At 35.7% G+C, this 17,915-nt stretch overlaps 2 protein-coding genes and 1 long non-coding RNA gene across 10 annotated transcripts in view; 1 reads left to right on the forward strand and 2 right to left on the reverse strand.

Annotated features, from left to right (window-relative positions):
• The window catches only part of Dyrk2 (Dual-specificity tyrosine phosphorylation-regulated kinase 2), a 158,269-nt gene extending 151,253 nt beyond the window's left edge, over nucleotides 1–7,016 (forward strand). For all 6 annotated transcript variants that reach the window (XM_087355349.1, XM_087355352.1, XM_087355348.1 and 3 more), the window contains 5 exons: nucleotides 972–1,110; nucleotides 2,210–2,381; nucleotides 2,903–3,046; nucleotides 3,180–3,309; nucleotides 3,778–7,016. In XM_087355349.1, the coding sequence (XP_087211475.1) occupies nucleotides 972–1,110; nucleotides 2,210–2,381; nucleotides 2,903–3,046; nucleotides 3,180–3,309; nucleotides 3,778–4,198 (1,006 nt within the window). In that variant the 3' untranslated portion in view covers nucleotides 4,199–7,016. The remainder of the gene's footprint in view (nucleotides 1–971; nucleotides 1,111–2,209; nucleotides 2,382–2,902; nucleotides 3,047–3,179; nucleotides 3,310–3,777) is intronic.
• Nucleotides 46–3,859, reverse strand: LOC147872814 (uncharacterized). The gene is made up of 2 exons (XR_015536940.1): nucleotides 3,739–3,859; nucleotides 46–3,001 (listed from the first exon to the last, which is right to left on the reverse strand). It is a non-coding gene; the product is annotated as an uncharacterized LOC147872814 (long non-coding RNA).
• A 119-nt stretch (nucleotides 7,017–7,135) lies between the features above and the next one.
• On the reverse strand, nucleotides 7,136–17,906 carry LOC110830913 (coiled-coil domain-containing protein 43). 3 transcript variants are annotated; one of them, XR_015536939.1, is made up of 6 exons: nucleotides 17,539–17,906; nucleotides 17,144–17,365; nucleotides 15,649–15,815; nucleotides 14,710–14,804; nucleotides 7,894–8,055; nucleotides 7,136–7,347 (listed from the first exon to the last, which is right to left on the reverse strand). XR_015536939.1 is itself a non-coding variant. In XM_087355357.1 (5 exons), the coding sequence occupies exons 1-4, from the start codon at nucleotides 17,701–17,703 to the stop codon at nucleotides 14,732–14,734; spliced, it is 627 nt and encodes a 208-aa protein (XP_087211483.1). In that variant the 5' UTR covers nucleotides 17,704–17,906; the 3' UTR covers nucleotides 7,391–8,055; nucleotides 14,710–14,731. The 3 variants fall into 3 exon arrangements, 2 of the variants coding, with proteins under 2 accessions (XP_087211483.1, XP_021922004.1); XM_087355357.1 differs by lacking the exon at nucleotides 7,136–7,347 and having other exon boundaries at nucleotides 7,391–8,055; XM_022066312.2 differs by lacking the exons at nucleotides 7,136–7,347; nucleotides 7,894–8,055 and having other exon boundaries at nucleotides 10,670–14,804; nucleotides 17,539–17,905.
• Between the last annotated feature and the right edge of the window lie 9 nt (nucleotides 17,907–17,915).

Consider the following 17,915-nt stretch of genomic DNA (forward strand, 5'->3'; position numbering starts at 1 on the left):
ATAGTTAGCTGTTGAAAATAATGAACAAAAAATGTGACTATAAAATTAGTTTATCCTGAAACGTTTAATGATTTAATGAAATACAAGTAAATATTCATGTAACAAAGTTCTAGACACCAACATACAACCAACCTTAGCTTCATTCTGTGGGAGTTCTTAAAAAAATTCAACTTTTTTCATTTGAAATTAGCAGTGTTTACAATATTAAGAATGTTTATTCCCTGACTAATATATAAATATACATTTACATATATTTACACTACTGTCAAATTTTGTAGCTTAAAATATTTCAGAGATTTGAAAAACTGCAATTACAGCTGCCAGAAATAATGGAAAAATGTGATCCAAATGGGGTTCAGACATGTGTCCATTTTTTTATTAGCCCAGCATGATAACTCATGAAGTAAATTACGTTCTGTTTTGAATTATAAACTTTAAATACATGAATGTAACATTAACAACACTCAGTATGTAGGACTAGAAACCTTTACAATAGAAAAGAAGACTACATGTGTTTTCCAGTAATTAGAACTACTTTCCATTTACAGAACAGATAATATGTTTCCAATATTTTCTTCGCGGAGCACCTTCTTTAATAGAGCCGGGATAGCTCAGTCAGTATAGTGACTAGCTACGGGCTGGACGGCCGGGGTTCGATCCCCGACGGGGGCAGAGGATTTTTCCTCTAGCCTCTGCGTCCAGACCGGCTCTGGGGCCCACCCAGCCTCCTGTCCAATGGGTACCGGGATCCTTTCCCGGGGGTAAAGCACGGCTGGGGCGTGATGCTGACCACTCACCCCCATCTAGTGCCGAGGTCAAGAAAGAGTAGGAGCTATACCTCCACTCCCCCAATGCGCCTACATGGCATTAGTGGGATGCTTTACTTTTACCTTCTTTAATACTAAGGCATTTCAGTTAATAAGAGATATTGCCGAAAGACAGTGGTTTTTATAACTGCATTGTTTTTCTAGCCTAAACCTGTACGAGTTGATCAAGAAGAACAATTACCAAGGCTTTAGCCTGAGTTTAATTCGACGGTTTGCCTATTCTCTGGTGCAGTGCCTCAAATTGCTGCATAGGGAAAGCATTATTCACTGTGATCTCAAACCTGTGAGTATAACAGGTAGCCAGTTACTTTGACTTTATAAAACTCCAGAGTATTAACCAGGGCTGTGGAGTCGGAGTCAGAAGCAATTTTAGGCGGAGTCAGAGTCGGTAAAAATGTACCGACTCCGATATAAAATCTTAGGTAAATACTATTTTTTAACACCTTCACTACTGTGTGAGCCGCCGCTGGCCTCATACTTAGGGAGATTCAATGACGTCTTGAGCCAAATGGTGTGGGAATAATGCTTTGTAACTTTGGCTCCGGCCTCTGTGATCCCAAGAGCTATGCTGGCGGTAGCATAGCTACTGGTAGGGTTGGTCGAGTTGGAGAGCCATAGAAGAAGAAGAAGAACTTTGGCTCCAGTAGCTTAAGAATACAAACTGTCTACAAATGAACCAATTTCTGCAATAACCATTATTAGACTTATATTTAAATATAGGTTATAAGTCTAAAAAGTAGCGTGATGATTCACATGGTGGTGATGAAATGTCTTATGGTACCACTTTAGTAGGTTTACCATCATTAATACATATTGAGCTCTTACGAAGGAGTCGGAGATTTCGTGTACTGACTCCACAACCCTGGTATTAACTATTGTCAGTTTCCTTGATTTTCACTAAATCAAGAAGTTTATTTCACATAACTGAATTAATATAAACACATCTAAATACATGAAATGTCTTTTTTGTGTGTTCAGAAGTATCAGTATGGTGATATAAGAAAATTTCTAACTTATATTTGTGCCTTCTTAGTACTGTAATTCTGTATTAGTGATAATTTTGTATAACATTCATTGCTAAAATTCATGGTTGCATATTTCAATTTGCCTAGCTGTTGAATTCAAATGGATGCATTTAGCAAAAAATAGGCATCTGTAATCATTCAATGGAAATGAACTCCAGTTCATGACAGAATTCAGAGGCAGAATTTTGTGCTTATAACGTTAACTTCCGGGTTAAAATGCCAGAGGGTTGGCTGGCTATTAGCCAGTGGTCATCACATTTTCGTAGTCTTACAGGTTTGTTACTAGATATTAGGTTATAATTATAACTGGAGTTTGTTTCTGTTGTCAGCTTTATTTTGTCATGTATCTTCTTACAGGAAAATGTACTCTTGAAACAACGAGGTAGCAGTTCCATCAAGGTCATTGACTTTGGAAGTTCATGTTACTTTCATCAGAGGATGTACACCTACATCCAGTCTCGGTTCTATCGATCTCCAGAAGTCATACTTGGTCTACCATATGGGACTGCAATTGATATGTGGAGTCTTGGTAAATAATGTCAAATTTATATTTTATTGTTTGTCTTTGATACAGGAATATCATGTAGCTGTTTCCATAATTTCAAGCGTGTTCCCTCTATGGCTGATTACTGAGCCAAATGTTAATACTGAAGTTATACTACTTCTTCTTCTTCTTTTTCTTCTATGGCTCTCCGGTCCGTATTCGGTCCATGGCCTCCTCAATTCTCCTCTTCCTTTCGAAACATCTTCCTTTTTACGGTGCAAGGTTGTTAGCCTTGCGACCAACACCCAACCTGGAGGACCAGGGTACCTGTCTTAGTCTGACCTCTCCCCCTCGACCAATCTGGCTAGGGAGGCCCTACCAGTAGCTCTTGGGGTCACTGAGGTACTCAAGCCCCACCACCACCACGACAAGGTGCAGGTACCATTAAGTGGGGCTGAAGGTATACAGTTATTGAAATGTTGAAAAATAAAATAGTAAAATTGTTTTAATTATGCAGACCTTACAAGTTTCTTTCTTACCTTTATACATTTGTGTTTGTTGTACAGGATGTATTCTGGCTGAGCTGTACACTGGTTACCCCTTATTTCCGGGAGAAAATGAGGTAGAACAGTTGGCTTGCATTATGGAAGTCCTTGGAACTCCACCTGAGGAAGTCACCATGAATGCTTCAAGAAGAAGACTCTTTTTTGGTATATATCTCAATAATAATACCAGAAAATTATATAATTTTCAAGGAAATTTTTAAGTCATAAATAAAGTATATATATATATATATATATATATATATATATATATTGTTTTTGTTTTTTGTTTTTTTCCCAGATTCTAAAGGCAACCCTAGGTGTATTACTAACAGTAAAGGTAGAAAGAGAAAACCAGGATCCAAAGACTTGGCAACTGCGATACGATGCAGTGACACACTATTTGTGGATTTCATATCCAAATGCCTAGAGTGAGTACGAATTTAAATAAAATACACTTCTGGAAATAACAACATGATCTTGACAACTTTTATGCGTAAGTTTCATTTTTCACTGTAGGAAGAATTCTTTCATTAGTGTTTTTCTGTCAATTGGCCAAGAAATAATAAAAAGCAATTTAAAGGTTGTATGTGTTCCTGATATTATATCAGATGGATCTAACAGTTACATGAACATACAGTCAAACCCTGATACAGAATGCCTCTATGTAATGCCACCATTGCAATGAGCATAGAAAACCTCTTTTTCCACATCTGTCCATGATATTTTCAGATAACAAAAGATTGTTTTTAAGAAAATATCATGCATTTTTTATATTCTGTCCACAGATGATCACAATTCATACTTGCTTTCAATTTTGCGTGCAGATATTCGGAGTTTAAGACTAAATGTATAGTCACCTGTAAAATTATACCCTGTGCTTCCAAATCTTTTTGAAGGTGGGATGCAAAGAAACGCCTGACACCAGGAGATGCTCTGCACCACGAATGGATTCTGTTGTTATTCTCAACACAGCAGCAAGAGCTGAGGCGGTCTCCATCAGAAGTTGCTAGTAATCAGCAGCAGCAACAACCTCGGCGAGTGTCTGAGGGAGAGTCTTCAGCTGCGACGCAGCAGCAGTACTCACTTTACCGACTCTACAGAGGCAAGAAGTGTGCATCTAAACTACTCACTGCAGGTGATTCCCACCAAACAGAGTCAGGTGAAGCTGCCTCCATCAATGGAACTGCCAAATCCAAGTTAAATGGTGTAAGCAGCGCAAGTGGAAGCAGTCGTACAACTGTAGCTGTCGGTGAATCAGTAGCCGCGCTCGATCTGAATCTCGATGACTCGGGAACGTTCCTACCTCCAATCCTGTGAATCAAGAGAGTGACCTAGTCTGGTCTACCATCGTGTACCAAGAACATGGCCTAATGTGGTCACCTGTACATTGCAGTAACGGCAAACCGATGCTGTTGGCCAAGAAAAGCTATTGTAAACCAAAAGTGTGACCTAGCCCAGTCAATTGTGATACAATACTCTAACCACAGTGAGTTGGTTTATACTTTATTTTTGTGCCTCCTACTTTTTTAAGTTTGTGGTATGATTTTAATCGTCTTATGTGATACTCATCAAGTCTTTCGTAAGGCCAATATATTAATATTTTATGTATCTCTGTGTAACTCTGTAGTCCATATCAAGAGTATGACGTAACTTGGCCTAGTGCAATAAGGAGCAACGCAAACACAATAGTTCACTCCATAGATTTGTTTCCTATCCAGGAGAAAAGACTGAATCTAGTTAGAATATTTCTGATTCTGGTGCATTTGAACAGTGTTCCCACACACCCAGTCTCATTTATGACAGATCAGTACATAAGTATATGCCATTTCTGTAGGTGTATTTTGACTGACCACTCAGAACAACAGGAGTTTTGATTGCATCTGTACAAGCATATGATCTTCTTCTTCTATGGCTCTCTGGTCCGTATTCGGTCCATGGCCTCCTCAATTCTCCTCTTCCAGGTCCATCTGTCCGAGGCTTTGATTGAGGTTTCGAAACATCCTCCTTTTTACGGTGCAAGGTTGTTAGCCTTGCGACCAACCGCCAACCTGGAGGACCAGGGTACCTGTCTTAGTCTGACCTCTCCCCCTCGACCAATCTGGCTAGGGAGACCCTACCAGTAGCTCTTGGGGTCACTGAGGTACTCAAGCCCCACCACCACGACAAGGCGCAGGTACCATTAAGTGGGGACCAGCATATGATACTCTAGTGTAAAGCCTACATGACTTTGTATATCCCTATAATTAACTTCCCTGGATCAACAATGCTATACATGATACTGTTTCAGAGTTTCACCATTAATAATAAAGCGAAACAAGTTTGAACCACATCTGACAAAATGACTGAACGTCATTCAGAATTTAACAGTATCTGTGTATATATAACCATCACAGCTGGTACATCTTTCAGACAAGAACTTACAACTACGGTATGGTTGAAATATGACCAAACATTGGATATTTATGAGACATTTTAGAAACCCGAAAGATGTGTTTTGACACTTCTTTCCTAACAGTTCTTAATGAAAGCAGCTGTGTATTTCAACTCCACATCATGAAATTGTTAGTATTGAACCATAAGGTCATAACATTCAACTGTCAGCAAGATATTGAGTGCAGAAAACAGAAGTGCATTTCATTTTGACATCTGTGAGAAAGAATAAATGAACAACATTTTAATAATCTTCACCTCAGTGAATTAATGTACATTAATATGGCAAAACCCGCAACAAGGTAGTATCATCAGTTATCATTATCTTTATCAATTACTGAGGAATAGTCATTTAGACAATCACTTTCCAAATGTTTCATAGAAATTTAATCAAACATTAGAAGTGTCAAATACAATTTCAGTGAAACAAAAGACAGTTTGAATTTCTGTGTAACTATTTTATATGTTTATAGTTATACCAACAAATTCGGGGCCAGAGGCATGGATACCATATTGAATTTCTTCTCCATGGTTATAATTAATCGATATTTAAACTAATTTATTTCACCAGAGCTGCAGACTTAATGGCTTTTCATCCTGTCATTTGATACATTGTAGCCTGACCTACTGACAGTGTCATGAAATAAACCATATATAAAATTATTGGTTTTTATATGATACATAAAATCACCAACAAATCTTACCATTTGCAAAGTTTGACACTTATTTATGCTTACAATGCAAAAGCAAGAATTGCTCAGAGGGCCATGCCTTTTCATTCTTGCATTAACTATGACACAGTATTTGCCAAACTTTGTTTAATTTTTTTTTCAGTTCTACATATGAATACATATTTAATCAACAGAATGTAAAAACCTTACAAGGTCTCTCTAAATCTAATACTACAATGACATGTTTATTATCATCAGCAGTATTGACTTTTTATTCTAGTAAATATTATCAATCTAGTCATCTGATAATGAAATAATTTCAAATGTACTGAATTCTGTGTGCTTCATGTTATTTATCATATTTTGAATTTGCATTTTCAATTACTGTGGAGATGATATTTGTAATAAATGACAATACTTGTTATATCAATTTAGATACTCAACTAGTATGTTCATATTTAAATGTGAACCTAATATGTGGAGAATTAATCCAATATGGTATCTATGAGACATTATAAAATTGCAGCATTATGCAACATATCCTTTAGCATAGTAACTTCTTAATGCTAATGACTTTCTGAAGGTTATGGTGGAACTTACAAGTACTGAAGCATAATTATCCTCCAAACAGATAATTATTTTATTTTAGCTACATGTAACAGACAGTTGACTGAAAGTGTATGTCTTTCCTACCTGCCAAATGACACAGACAGACTGGTGACATTACCAGCTGCTAAATAATTCAGATTAAGATCCAACAGAGAGTTAATGAGTATGATGTAAGGATAACATTGCATTAATGTTTAATAGTTGGTAACTGAATTATTGAATTTTTGTATTTTTACCTTTTTGTCTTCAAGGCACTGTTCTTACCATCCTGGCTAGGATATGAACCTGGGACCATTAAATCTAGTTGAGTCTCAGTTACATCAAGTAACATATTCATGGCAGGTCACATTACATACCTTATGTCTTTGAATTAAACAAGAAAGAAAGTGAAATTTACTATGTAAATAAATAAAATGTTGAGTGGAGACTTGTTTATAGATCCTTTCCATCATATTCTTTACCCATTTTATACCAAAACACCATTTAGTTCCAAGTGTCAGAAAACATTTATTATCAGTCAAAATAAAACACAGCCCAGTGCATTAAGAAAGGTCTTCAAGACTGCAGCTGTGATGCTAACTATGTAATTTGTCTTCCCAATATGAGGTTACAAAATAGTTGAAATTAAATAAAGTTTACATAATTACCAACAATGTGATGTCACAAAGCACAGTGCTTAATTCTACTTGTCTGGTCCTATCTCAGGCTGTGACTAGGATGATTCATGATGGTGAAAAGTTGCAACTGACTGACAGCCTGAAACAGGAATTATTTTCATGCAAAAGTTATTGTTTCTCCATTCAACAACAGTAACTGTACGCTGTAGCTGCTAAAGTATTGATAATTAAGAGAGCAGAGGATGAAATGTTTATCTGTGCCACATTATCACACACACATCCATTACAGAGAATGTGTTGTAAATGGTATTACAGGCCAGTTTTTCTTCTTAGTTTTTCCTCCCTTCAACAAGTATAACAAAGCTGCCATCACCACCACCACCACCTACTTACTCCCAGTTTAACCTCTTAAATTAGGCATACAGTTTTTGTTCAATCTGTAATACAAATAATTCTGCCTAATAGTTTTATTGATCAAATACCAATGTTTTTTCTTTAATTTCACTTAACTAGATTATTCCCAAGTTATCAGTTTGTTTTTAGCAAGATTTCTTTCAATTATAATGGGGACATCATATAAAATATGGAGGGTTCATCAGATACAGACACTAAGCAATTTTGTTTACTTGTTCCAATAAGCTGATCTGAAAACCAGTGTGTTGTCACATGTTAAAAGAAATCATACCTCAATAGCTCAGTATAACAGAAAGATTTTAGCTCCTGCTAGGAACTGACCATTTCATGAAGACAATTTAAAAATAACCCCATGATGTTACTTCATTGTTGCACATCTGTCCAATCTGAAGAATGCCAAAGGTATATATGATCCAAGGAGGACCCACAGCAGCTGGAAGAAATAACTTAAATCAACATAATTTAAGTCACTGTATCCTAATATGATATCAGTTAATTTTAATGCCCTCTATATTTCTGCAAATTAAATACAGCAGGGGGACAATTAATTTTATAAGTTTCAGAACACATTCCAACCTATCATTTGTCAAATGGGACTAGATTTTAGAGTTAAGATGTTAGCAGCAGGGGCATTTACGTGGTCATTCCCAAGCACATGGAAAGTCCTGGGAGTTTTGCAGAACAAATTTTTGCATTCATACTACCATGTATGGAGTGGAGTAAATAGGACAGCTGGGTTGTAGCACCATGTAGTCTGGTATTAGTTTACAAATGTTCCAGAGGTACTTGCTGCCTCCATCATCATAGTGATGAGGGCTATCAAGTTCCATACAAATCTGCCACTTTGGCCAAAAGTTAATAGTAGAGGTTATTCATTCAAACATACATACATACACACACACCACCTCCTCGTGCTGTTTTCTTAACGAAAGCAGTTTTTAACGGATAATCATACTGCATATGATTTATTCACTATGTAAATATATAATACAATGATTTTTGAATCCATACAACAGTTGGTACAAGTTATGATACAAATTTCCTGATCATTCACATGTTTGTATCTGACCTATCAACACATGTATTATTGAGACAAATTTTTTGCACCTGTTAAAGGAATTTTGATTCTTCCTACAAACAGTAATGTAGTACTGACCACACAACAAAGAACACAACAACCTGACAACAGACCAATGGACATAGTATATCTACATATAGTGATTTACTTACAACTGTTTCTATGTCAAAGCAGTTAACATATGGGAGCTCTTCTATGGTCTACACTTTTGTATTTAAATTACATATTTTATATCAACAATTTGTGGGACATCACATTGACTTCAATCCATTAATTAATACATATCAGCTACCTATATGACTTAGATCTTAATTTCAACTATGAAAGTAAAATTTAAGAACTAATATTTCATTCCAGATATAAATAGGCTACACCTGTATGTGAAGGTATAATACATAACTTTCAAATTTCCTTCCCTGTACGGTTAACTAAAAGATTCAATTTTACATAGTTCATATTAAATGTATGCAACTCTTTACCATTTGCAAATGTATGAATGTTTATACGAAGGTACGATACAGTAATTCACTCCAGAAACCTCACATTGCTAAAACAAGAAAAATGTTAATACTGACAATCATAGTGACGAATTATTTTGCAAGTATGTCGCAGTAAAAATGCTTACATTGGCCAGTTACACAATTAATACTTATTCATGTAGTGGCATGTACACAAGTGTGAAACGTAGTCACTTACTCTTAGGGAAGAACACAGATTAAAGGTACTTGAAACATGGCTTAAGGACCCAGGAAATAGGAAGTAACATGAGGATGGAAAACACTGCATAATGAGATACTTTATAATTTCTGCTCCTCACAAAATAATAGTGTGATCAAACCAAAAGGAATAAAACAGGCATGGCATGTAGCACAAAAAGGGGAGATTTCAGAGTTATAGAGTATGAGGATGCTGACTGGATTCAACTAACTCAGGACAAGGTTTAAAGGCAAGTTCCTGTGAACATGATTACTATCCTCCGAGTTGAGTGACTATAAGGTTCTCAAGGACTCTTCCAAGGAGTGAGTTAGTTAGTGTCATGCAAATGTTAAGTGGTTATTAAATTCTTTCATGTCTCATGTTCTTTTAATAATCTTAAATGTTTACATTTCAATTAGAATTTTGAGAACTTACATAAATGTTAACTAAAACCAAGGAGTGTGTAAATAAATGCAGAGACTATACCAGTGTGTACAGCTGGATAATATGAATGCATAAGGGGAGAATGGAGTCCTCTATGCATATATGCATGGATTATGTACCACATATAAAATCAATATTAAGCTAGTGACCAAGATACAATAAAGGACTGGCTATGCACAATAACTATTTTTTGTACACAAGAGAGGTGATGTAATCAAATGGCAATCATCACAGCTGTTACTGTAACTGTCCATTTGGTGTAACTGTGTTTAAAATTGTATACTGTTCTTTTACTATATGATATTCCATTCATAAGAAAGTCAGTCTTTATTAAAATATTCTGTTCTTCAGTTCTGATACTGAAAATACATCTACATAAAAATAACTGTTATAACCACTTCACTTATTGTCCTCTCTATTTCATATAAATGTCAATACTTAGGTAATTTCATTTGTGTAGAAGTAGCTTATATTTTTTAATAATAGTTCCACAATATATTTTACAAATTAAGCTGTTCTTTGCTACATTCAGTAAATATAAACTTTCTATTTCCCAAAATCATATTATTCCTCATATTTCATATACTATAATGTTCATTATGCAACTACTGGGTCTCCACACAAAAGAAATAAACATGTGCAGGCCCAGCACAAGCCTAAATAACTCATTTCTTCAAAACTTTGTCCCCAGGCAGCTGTCTGGTTCATCTGTGCTGTTGTGCCAGCTCTGAACATGTGTAATTTACAAACACTTTGAATAACATTTTCATTTCACTTAACTGCCACGTTTGTTTCAGTTGTGTGGTAATAATTACAGACACAAAACCAATACACCTTCAAAAACTTTAATATTGGGGATTAAAATTTACAATTTGTACACATCAGATTAATTTATTAGGTTCTCTTATATATAAAATCCTCTTGTCCAGTGTTCCCCATCTCTGGTCTGGTCGGTAGGCAATGTTTTAACCCATTTTATAGTGCAAAAATAATACATGTCGAAAACTGGTAAATAACAGAACATTGGTCAACAGGAATATGTATCCATATGACTGTCATAGCAAATAGGCAATTCCTTTATTTCAGTATAGGTTATTTTATAAAAACTTGTGCAAAGGAGTCATCAGTAAAGTACTCATAATAAATTACTTCATTATTTCAACACAGATTATTTAAAGAAACCCCAGAAAGAGAATGGGTGATTTCATTAGTAGCCTACATAAATGCATTACACCGATATCTGACAGTTCTGAATCTGAAAAGATTAATTCTTAGGTTATTTAACATTTTCTAAACTTCATACATTACACAGCATCTAACGAGATGAGTTGATTTTACACAATTTACAATCATTATCTAAGAACTGCATCACTTTGCCATGTAGATCACAGAGACATCTACTGTATATTCACAACATTCTCTGTGGTGTACATTCTCATGGCAATATTGGCACATTATTTGCATCATCTGATAAGGAAAGGAGACAAGACTGCAAGTATCAAGAAAATACCTTAATTCTTTAACATTTTATGTAACATGTCTGTGGTGTGATTACAAATACTACAATAACATCTTTAAAACAAACATAAGATGTGTCCAACAGATTGAAAGGGACTTACTATGAGAAAAATAACCCCTCCAGAGTATGGATTGTGAAAATGAACAGTATTTGTACGAAGAAAACAACCAGTGCAATATTCTTCTTTGTTTGCAAAGTGAGTTGTCTGACACAAAATAGTCAGTTACAGGATTAAGATGCAACACAAGTAGGCCTATTTTAACCAGGGCTGTGGAGTTGGTACTAAAATCTCCGACTCCTTCATGAAAGCTCAATATGTATTAATAATGCTAAACCTACTAAAATGGTAAATGGTACCACAAGCAATTTCATCACCACCACGTTAATCAGTCTGAGGTGTGGGCCTTCTGCAGCTTCGTCGCTGGGACCATGGGTTAGAATCCCACTCAAGCCATGGATGGTTGTCTGCGTTTTTCTGTGTTGTGCTGTCCTGTGTACAGGTAGAGGCCTTGCGACGGGCCGATCCCTCATCCAAGGAGTCCTACCGAATGTCTATAGATCAAGCCAACGAAAAGCTGGGACCTGCAGTGCTCAGGCACTTGAAGAACGGGTCGTTCCCAGTATTCCCGTATTTAAATATATGTCTAATGGTTATTGCAGAAATCTGTTGATTTGTAGACAGTTTGTATTCTTAAGGTACTGGAGCCAAAGTTACAAGGCATCCCACACCATGTGGCTCAACGCGTCGCTGGATCTCCCCAAGCGTGAGGCGTCCGGTGGCCCACACGATAGCGAAAGTGTTCTTAAGATTTTATGTCGAGGTCGGAGTCGGTAAATTTTTTTTACCGACTCAGACTCTGACTCCACCTAAAATTGCTTCCGACTCCACAGCCCTGATTTTAATTTCATATAAAACATCACTGTATATTACTTCCTGCACAAAATTCACAATATTTCTTTCTTAGTTGTACAGTGAATTACTATGCATAAAATGGACAACACAGTAAAATATTCATAGCTGTTTGGAAGGAAATTTATAGCATAGTAATCATGATCCAGCATTCTGAAACTGCAGTTTGTAAACAAATGCTATAAAATTCAGCTCCTAATGTAAGTAAATACCAGTCAGTTACAGAGATCCACCCAGTTCAGTCAGTTCTGGAGTAAATTTCCCTGCCATGTATCAATTTCAAACAGGAGTTGCTCTTACAATAGAACTTGTGACATTATTTAGGAAACCTTAGGCCATTAAGTTTAACAAAAAATGTACCTATTCCTACATACAGGTCCGGCAAGCTGGTTCTATGCAGTACACAAAGGCAATTCACGCAATCTACAAATTATGTGAAATATAAGAAAAAACTCAATTCAGGTTAAAATATGCAACAGGATGAACTACATTATTAATATAAAGATTTTGCTATATGCACATTATTTGCAAACCCCAATCAATGTCCATAGGGCTTTAATAGTTGGTCACCCCTATTATAACAGATTTAAAATTATTATCTTCATTCCTCGAAGATCTTACTTCATTTAAGGAAAGGAAAGACATGGACACTAAAAACTTACAGATACAGAGAGCTGTAACTTTGATGAAGATGGGCCTAACCCTTTATCTCTTACATCTGAAATACTACTGGTAGAATACTGCCAGCTAACCAATTTTCTTAGGTAGTGGTAAGTGATAAAGTTAGCAATATCTCAGCAGCTGCATGGCAATATGTAATATGGACACAGCTGTTTTGACAATATATCTAAGCACAAAAATGGACACAACTTGTTATGAAGTGGCAATGTATCTTAGCAAGGATTTAATTCTTTCTTACTAATATTTGTACACTGCTATCCAAGTATGTGTTAAAACATAAACACATAAGCAGGTGCATCTGTTTCACTTGTACCTCAGAATATCAGGATTGAAATTTACATTCTTATTTTGGAGTGTAAAAATATATTCATATCAAACACATCAACCAATCTCTGGGCTCAGATTTCAACCTCAGTTTATCAAATTAATATAATTTTCAGAATGTTTTACAATTAGAGGGGAAGGGGAGTATCAAGAAATTAACTGTAAAATGAATTGGTAAATTTAGACTGAACTCAATTAGCAATGAAATACATTCCACATATAATATTATTTTAATTTTCACAAACAGATTAAGCATCTAGATTTGAAGTTAATTACAGAGTATTAAATAATTGTTCAATAAATCTAGTCATAAAATGAAACTGTTTAGCATGTTATAAATTAGCCCTTTGAGTACTGAGCATGTCTGCAGTATACACTCACCCCTAAGTAGTGGCTTACAAATTATACTAAATTCCATTATGTGATGGTATGAGTAATTAAAATAGAATATACATTACCCATCTTCCTGTGTGAAAGAACTAACATACCAAGACAAATAAAATATTTAGAATATAAATAATCCTGTACTCGTAAGATTTGAGGTTTTCACAGCGGTGAGTATGAAGATTTCTGTCTTCTGGGTTGTTGCGCTGTGTAGTCTGGTCGATGTTAACCAACGTTTCAGAGGTCATACTGCCTCCGTCATCAGGGCGATGAAGGCGATGAATCGCCCTGATGACGGAGGCAGTATGACCTCTGAAACGTTGGTAAACATCGACCAGACTACACGGCGCAACAACCCAGAAGACAGAAATCTTCCATCCTGTACTCATTTCAAAACATTCAATCAGCATAAATCTATTAAATTAAAAGTTTTGAAACTATTTAAAACAGTGATGTTCATCACTTTCCTACCTGAGAATCCCTGTAATATATGACAGTATTTTAAGAATGTAGGAACAAACTGTATTAAAAAAGAAGAAGTAATTCTCAGTTATATGTTAGTGTTCTGAACCTCATCATGAAAATTCAACTGAGTATTATATTTAGTATCTACAGATCACGTACCTCAATACATTTGTGAGCCAAAGGAAATCATATACTGCCATTAATATAACAACAAATAATTGATATATTTTCAAATCTTTTCCCTTAAGATATTTACAGATATCCAAACTGTCACATGTATTACGATTATGTATATCATGCATACGCCATATGAATGCTTAAGAAACACAAAGGAACAAAACCATTACTGGAATCTGTCCTATTCAAACATGAGAGTTTTCCTATGACAAACTGAGACCAAAATCTGAGCCCCAAAATTATGATATACCAAAGACTGCCACTTGAAATGAGGTCTCAAACGAGCTGTGTCCATTGCAGTACTAATACAGATATACAACGACGCGCCGAAATTTAAAACTATAAGTGCTACTCACAGAACACATGAGCCAACAGTAATAAATTAAAATGACACAACACATACACTCACACATTACTGCTGCATCATCTTGCTATCTTCGCCTTTCGCCTTTCTGTGTCTTTCGTTTCTCCTTTCTTTCTTGTTGCTGCTGTTTCTGCTTCTCCCTGCGGGGGAAATAAGATCAAGAAAACATAATCCTGCATCATGGGAGTGAAAACTGCAGTCCCATAAAATGCCTATCCTTGAATTATAATTGTGGAATTTGATGTACAAGAGTTACTATGTCCCAAATGACAAATGCCAAATTCACTGAAGTACATCAAATTATCAGTACTCTGAATTTGATTATATTGAACAAATACATTCATGGATGGATGTAATAAATCACATCTGGTACATTACTCAGAGATGAGGTACTTCTGTGCTGACACCCTGCATTCTAATTTAAAAATTATAATTTTCCTACTTCCTATTAATATTAAAATTAAATCTGTGGCATAACAGACCTCTGAGAGACAAAGCCGACTAGCTGGCTGCTGGCCATTGCTAGCTTTCCTGACCAGATTATGTTACCCATTATAGCTCCCCAATTTCCTCACGATTCTGGGTTGGCACCGGTCCCATACACTGGTCAAAAGCTCGTGAGAAAATTTCTTCTCCCCCGAGACACGAACCAGCGCGCATTCCGTATCGCCGGTCTGAAGCATGATGCCTCAGACCACGCGGCTATGGCGCGGGACTCCTATTAATATTATTTCCTATTATTTTATTGATGCTATAACAACTGCAAGGTCACATCAAAGTGAATGAGATGAAAGGAAAAGTGTGGTAAATAATGTAGAGGGAAAGCAGCTATTGTGGCCTATTTCCAGGTACTATTTTAGAATTCACCTGGAATGACTGGGGAAAATAATAAAACCTTCATTGCCTGTAAACGTTTACACTAGAAGTAACATTTAAGACACATAAAATTTGAGAAATAGTACTTTGGAATATATGTGCACTTACCTGTCTTCCTTATCTTTTTCTTTCTTCTTCTGACTTTCTAATTTAGCTTTCTCTCTTTTTTCCTTTTCAGCTTGCTGAACTACAGCAGAATTTGTATTCTTGACCAAACCATTCTCTTTGCCTTCAATCGGATGATCTGCTTCATCGTCATCATCTTGATCAGACATCTAAAATGAAGGATACGATTCTTTTTACAGAATACAATGAAATATACAGAACATTTCTGCTTCTGTTTGATCATACAGTTCATTCCACAAACCCTTACTAACCAGATTTTCTGGGTTTGGGATCAGGAACCCCTATAAATTCCTCATAATATGAATGTGATTCTTTTTGTAACACCATAAAAGAAACAAAGACATAAATGCTCCACACTGTTAATAACTACCTAATACTAAAACAAAATTATTTACCATATTTTGAAATTCCACAGTGGTACACAATTTTATGATGACACTTCTGTGTTTCATTATTAAAGCTACATCAAAAGCTAATCCAAAATTTATTTTGCGGTGCCATAGTTCACTGTATAACACAATATATCTCTTGTAATGATATATATATATATATAAGAAGAAATATGAAACTACGACACACCCAAACATAACACATGTAATACAGAAGACATTAAATACTGATGATTTTATTGTTACACTACTTCTTTGAAAATTGACTGTAGAGAAAATTCCATCAACCTTTATCATATGGGAATACAGGACTTATATCCCTATACTATGGGACTGCCAGCTGGACAACCAATTCTAGATTAAATTGAAGTTCTGTGACAATAGTGTATTGTAAAAACAACGAACATCTTCTAGTGAGAGACAGGGACCAGCAATATTGACTGGGCCCAACAGAGTAGGTTTAGCATGAAGACAGAGGCAGATTGCAGACTCCTAAACAATGTGTTTTAAATTAACTTAAGACAATGGATAATGTCAAAGAAGTTTTTCATTTTAACTCTAGTGTCATATAGTAATGATATACTACTGTAACACATGGCCAGCTGGCTCATGCACAAACCATGATGTAAAGCCAATAAAGATTAAAATACCTAGAAGAATGATGAAATTAATTTAATGTAATGACATTTGTACTGATAGACAAATATAATAATTTACTAATTCTAATATGTAATTGTGCACTCACAGCAAAGAAATCTAGACTGTTGGGTTTTTGGACTTTGTCCATTCCACTGTCTGATCTTACAAAACACAATGTTTTGAGGACTGCATCTGTCATCTTCATGTGTAGTGAAAGGGACACTTACTCTGTGGGGTGAGTTAGAATGAGCTAATCCCAACCACTGTGGCCCAGTGATTGGGATTAGCTCATTTAATGGATAAACACAGTCCTCAAAATGTTGTGCATTTATAACATCAATGAACGAGGTCCAAAAACCTAACAATTCTGTCCACTTTCAGTGGTACACTATTATTTATAATTCATCATTATGACAGTGGACAAAAATATTATGTTAAACAGAAAGTACCTGGCTATATTGTGCCAATATGGCTTCACGTATCTTTCGTTCTTCTTCTGTATATGTTCGCTGCACGGTGGTTGGCCGAGGCTGTGACTCAAGAAGTCGTACTAGTTTCACATCCATGTCTTCACCAGAGTCTGCATTATTTACTGTTACCACATCTGTGGTTTGTGATACACTTTTCCATTTTACCAGTATTTCTCGACAATGTGTAGGAATATCATCTTCCTGCAAAAATCAATGCAACTCTCATGAGTACACAGAGTATAATTTTTCTTCAACAAATTACATATATTAATAACAGTAACTATGCAAGACTGTCACCCCACAGATAACCTAAACCACACAACTAATTTAACCTCATTTGGAATCAAGAATGTCCAAGCATGATATTAACATACCGTTATTTCTGAAAGTATACCTTCCAAAGCTTCTGTTTTATCTTCGAGTGTTTCTTCTCCTTCCAAGATTCCTCTTATATACGAACCGAAAACACCTTCATCAGTATTCAATGCTCTCAATTTTAAACTAAGCCATGACTCAAAATCATCACCACCAGCTGCCATATTTTAATGTTCGCACACAGTCATAGCCTACTCCAATCAAATATAATATTATATAAAAGAGTATTTACTTAATTACTAAAGTGAAATATGAAATTATATGCCAATTGACATTCCAGATTTCCCTTAAATCTACATGGAGTTTAGTTTCAGTCGCAATTTTATACGCAATTCAAAACGTTCGTTTGTAACAATTCATCCCCTATGGTCCCAAA

This window comes from Zootermopsis nevadensis, unplaced genomic scaffold, assembly GCF_977971745.1.
Source record: "Zootermopsis nevadensis isolate Lab colony 2312 unplaced genomic scaffold, Znev_1.0 Znev_ptg000024l, whole genome shotgun sequence".
Lineage (NCBI taxonomy): Eukaryota > Metazoa > Arthropoda > Insecta > Blattodea > Termopsidae > Zootermopsis > Zootermopsis nevadensis.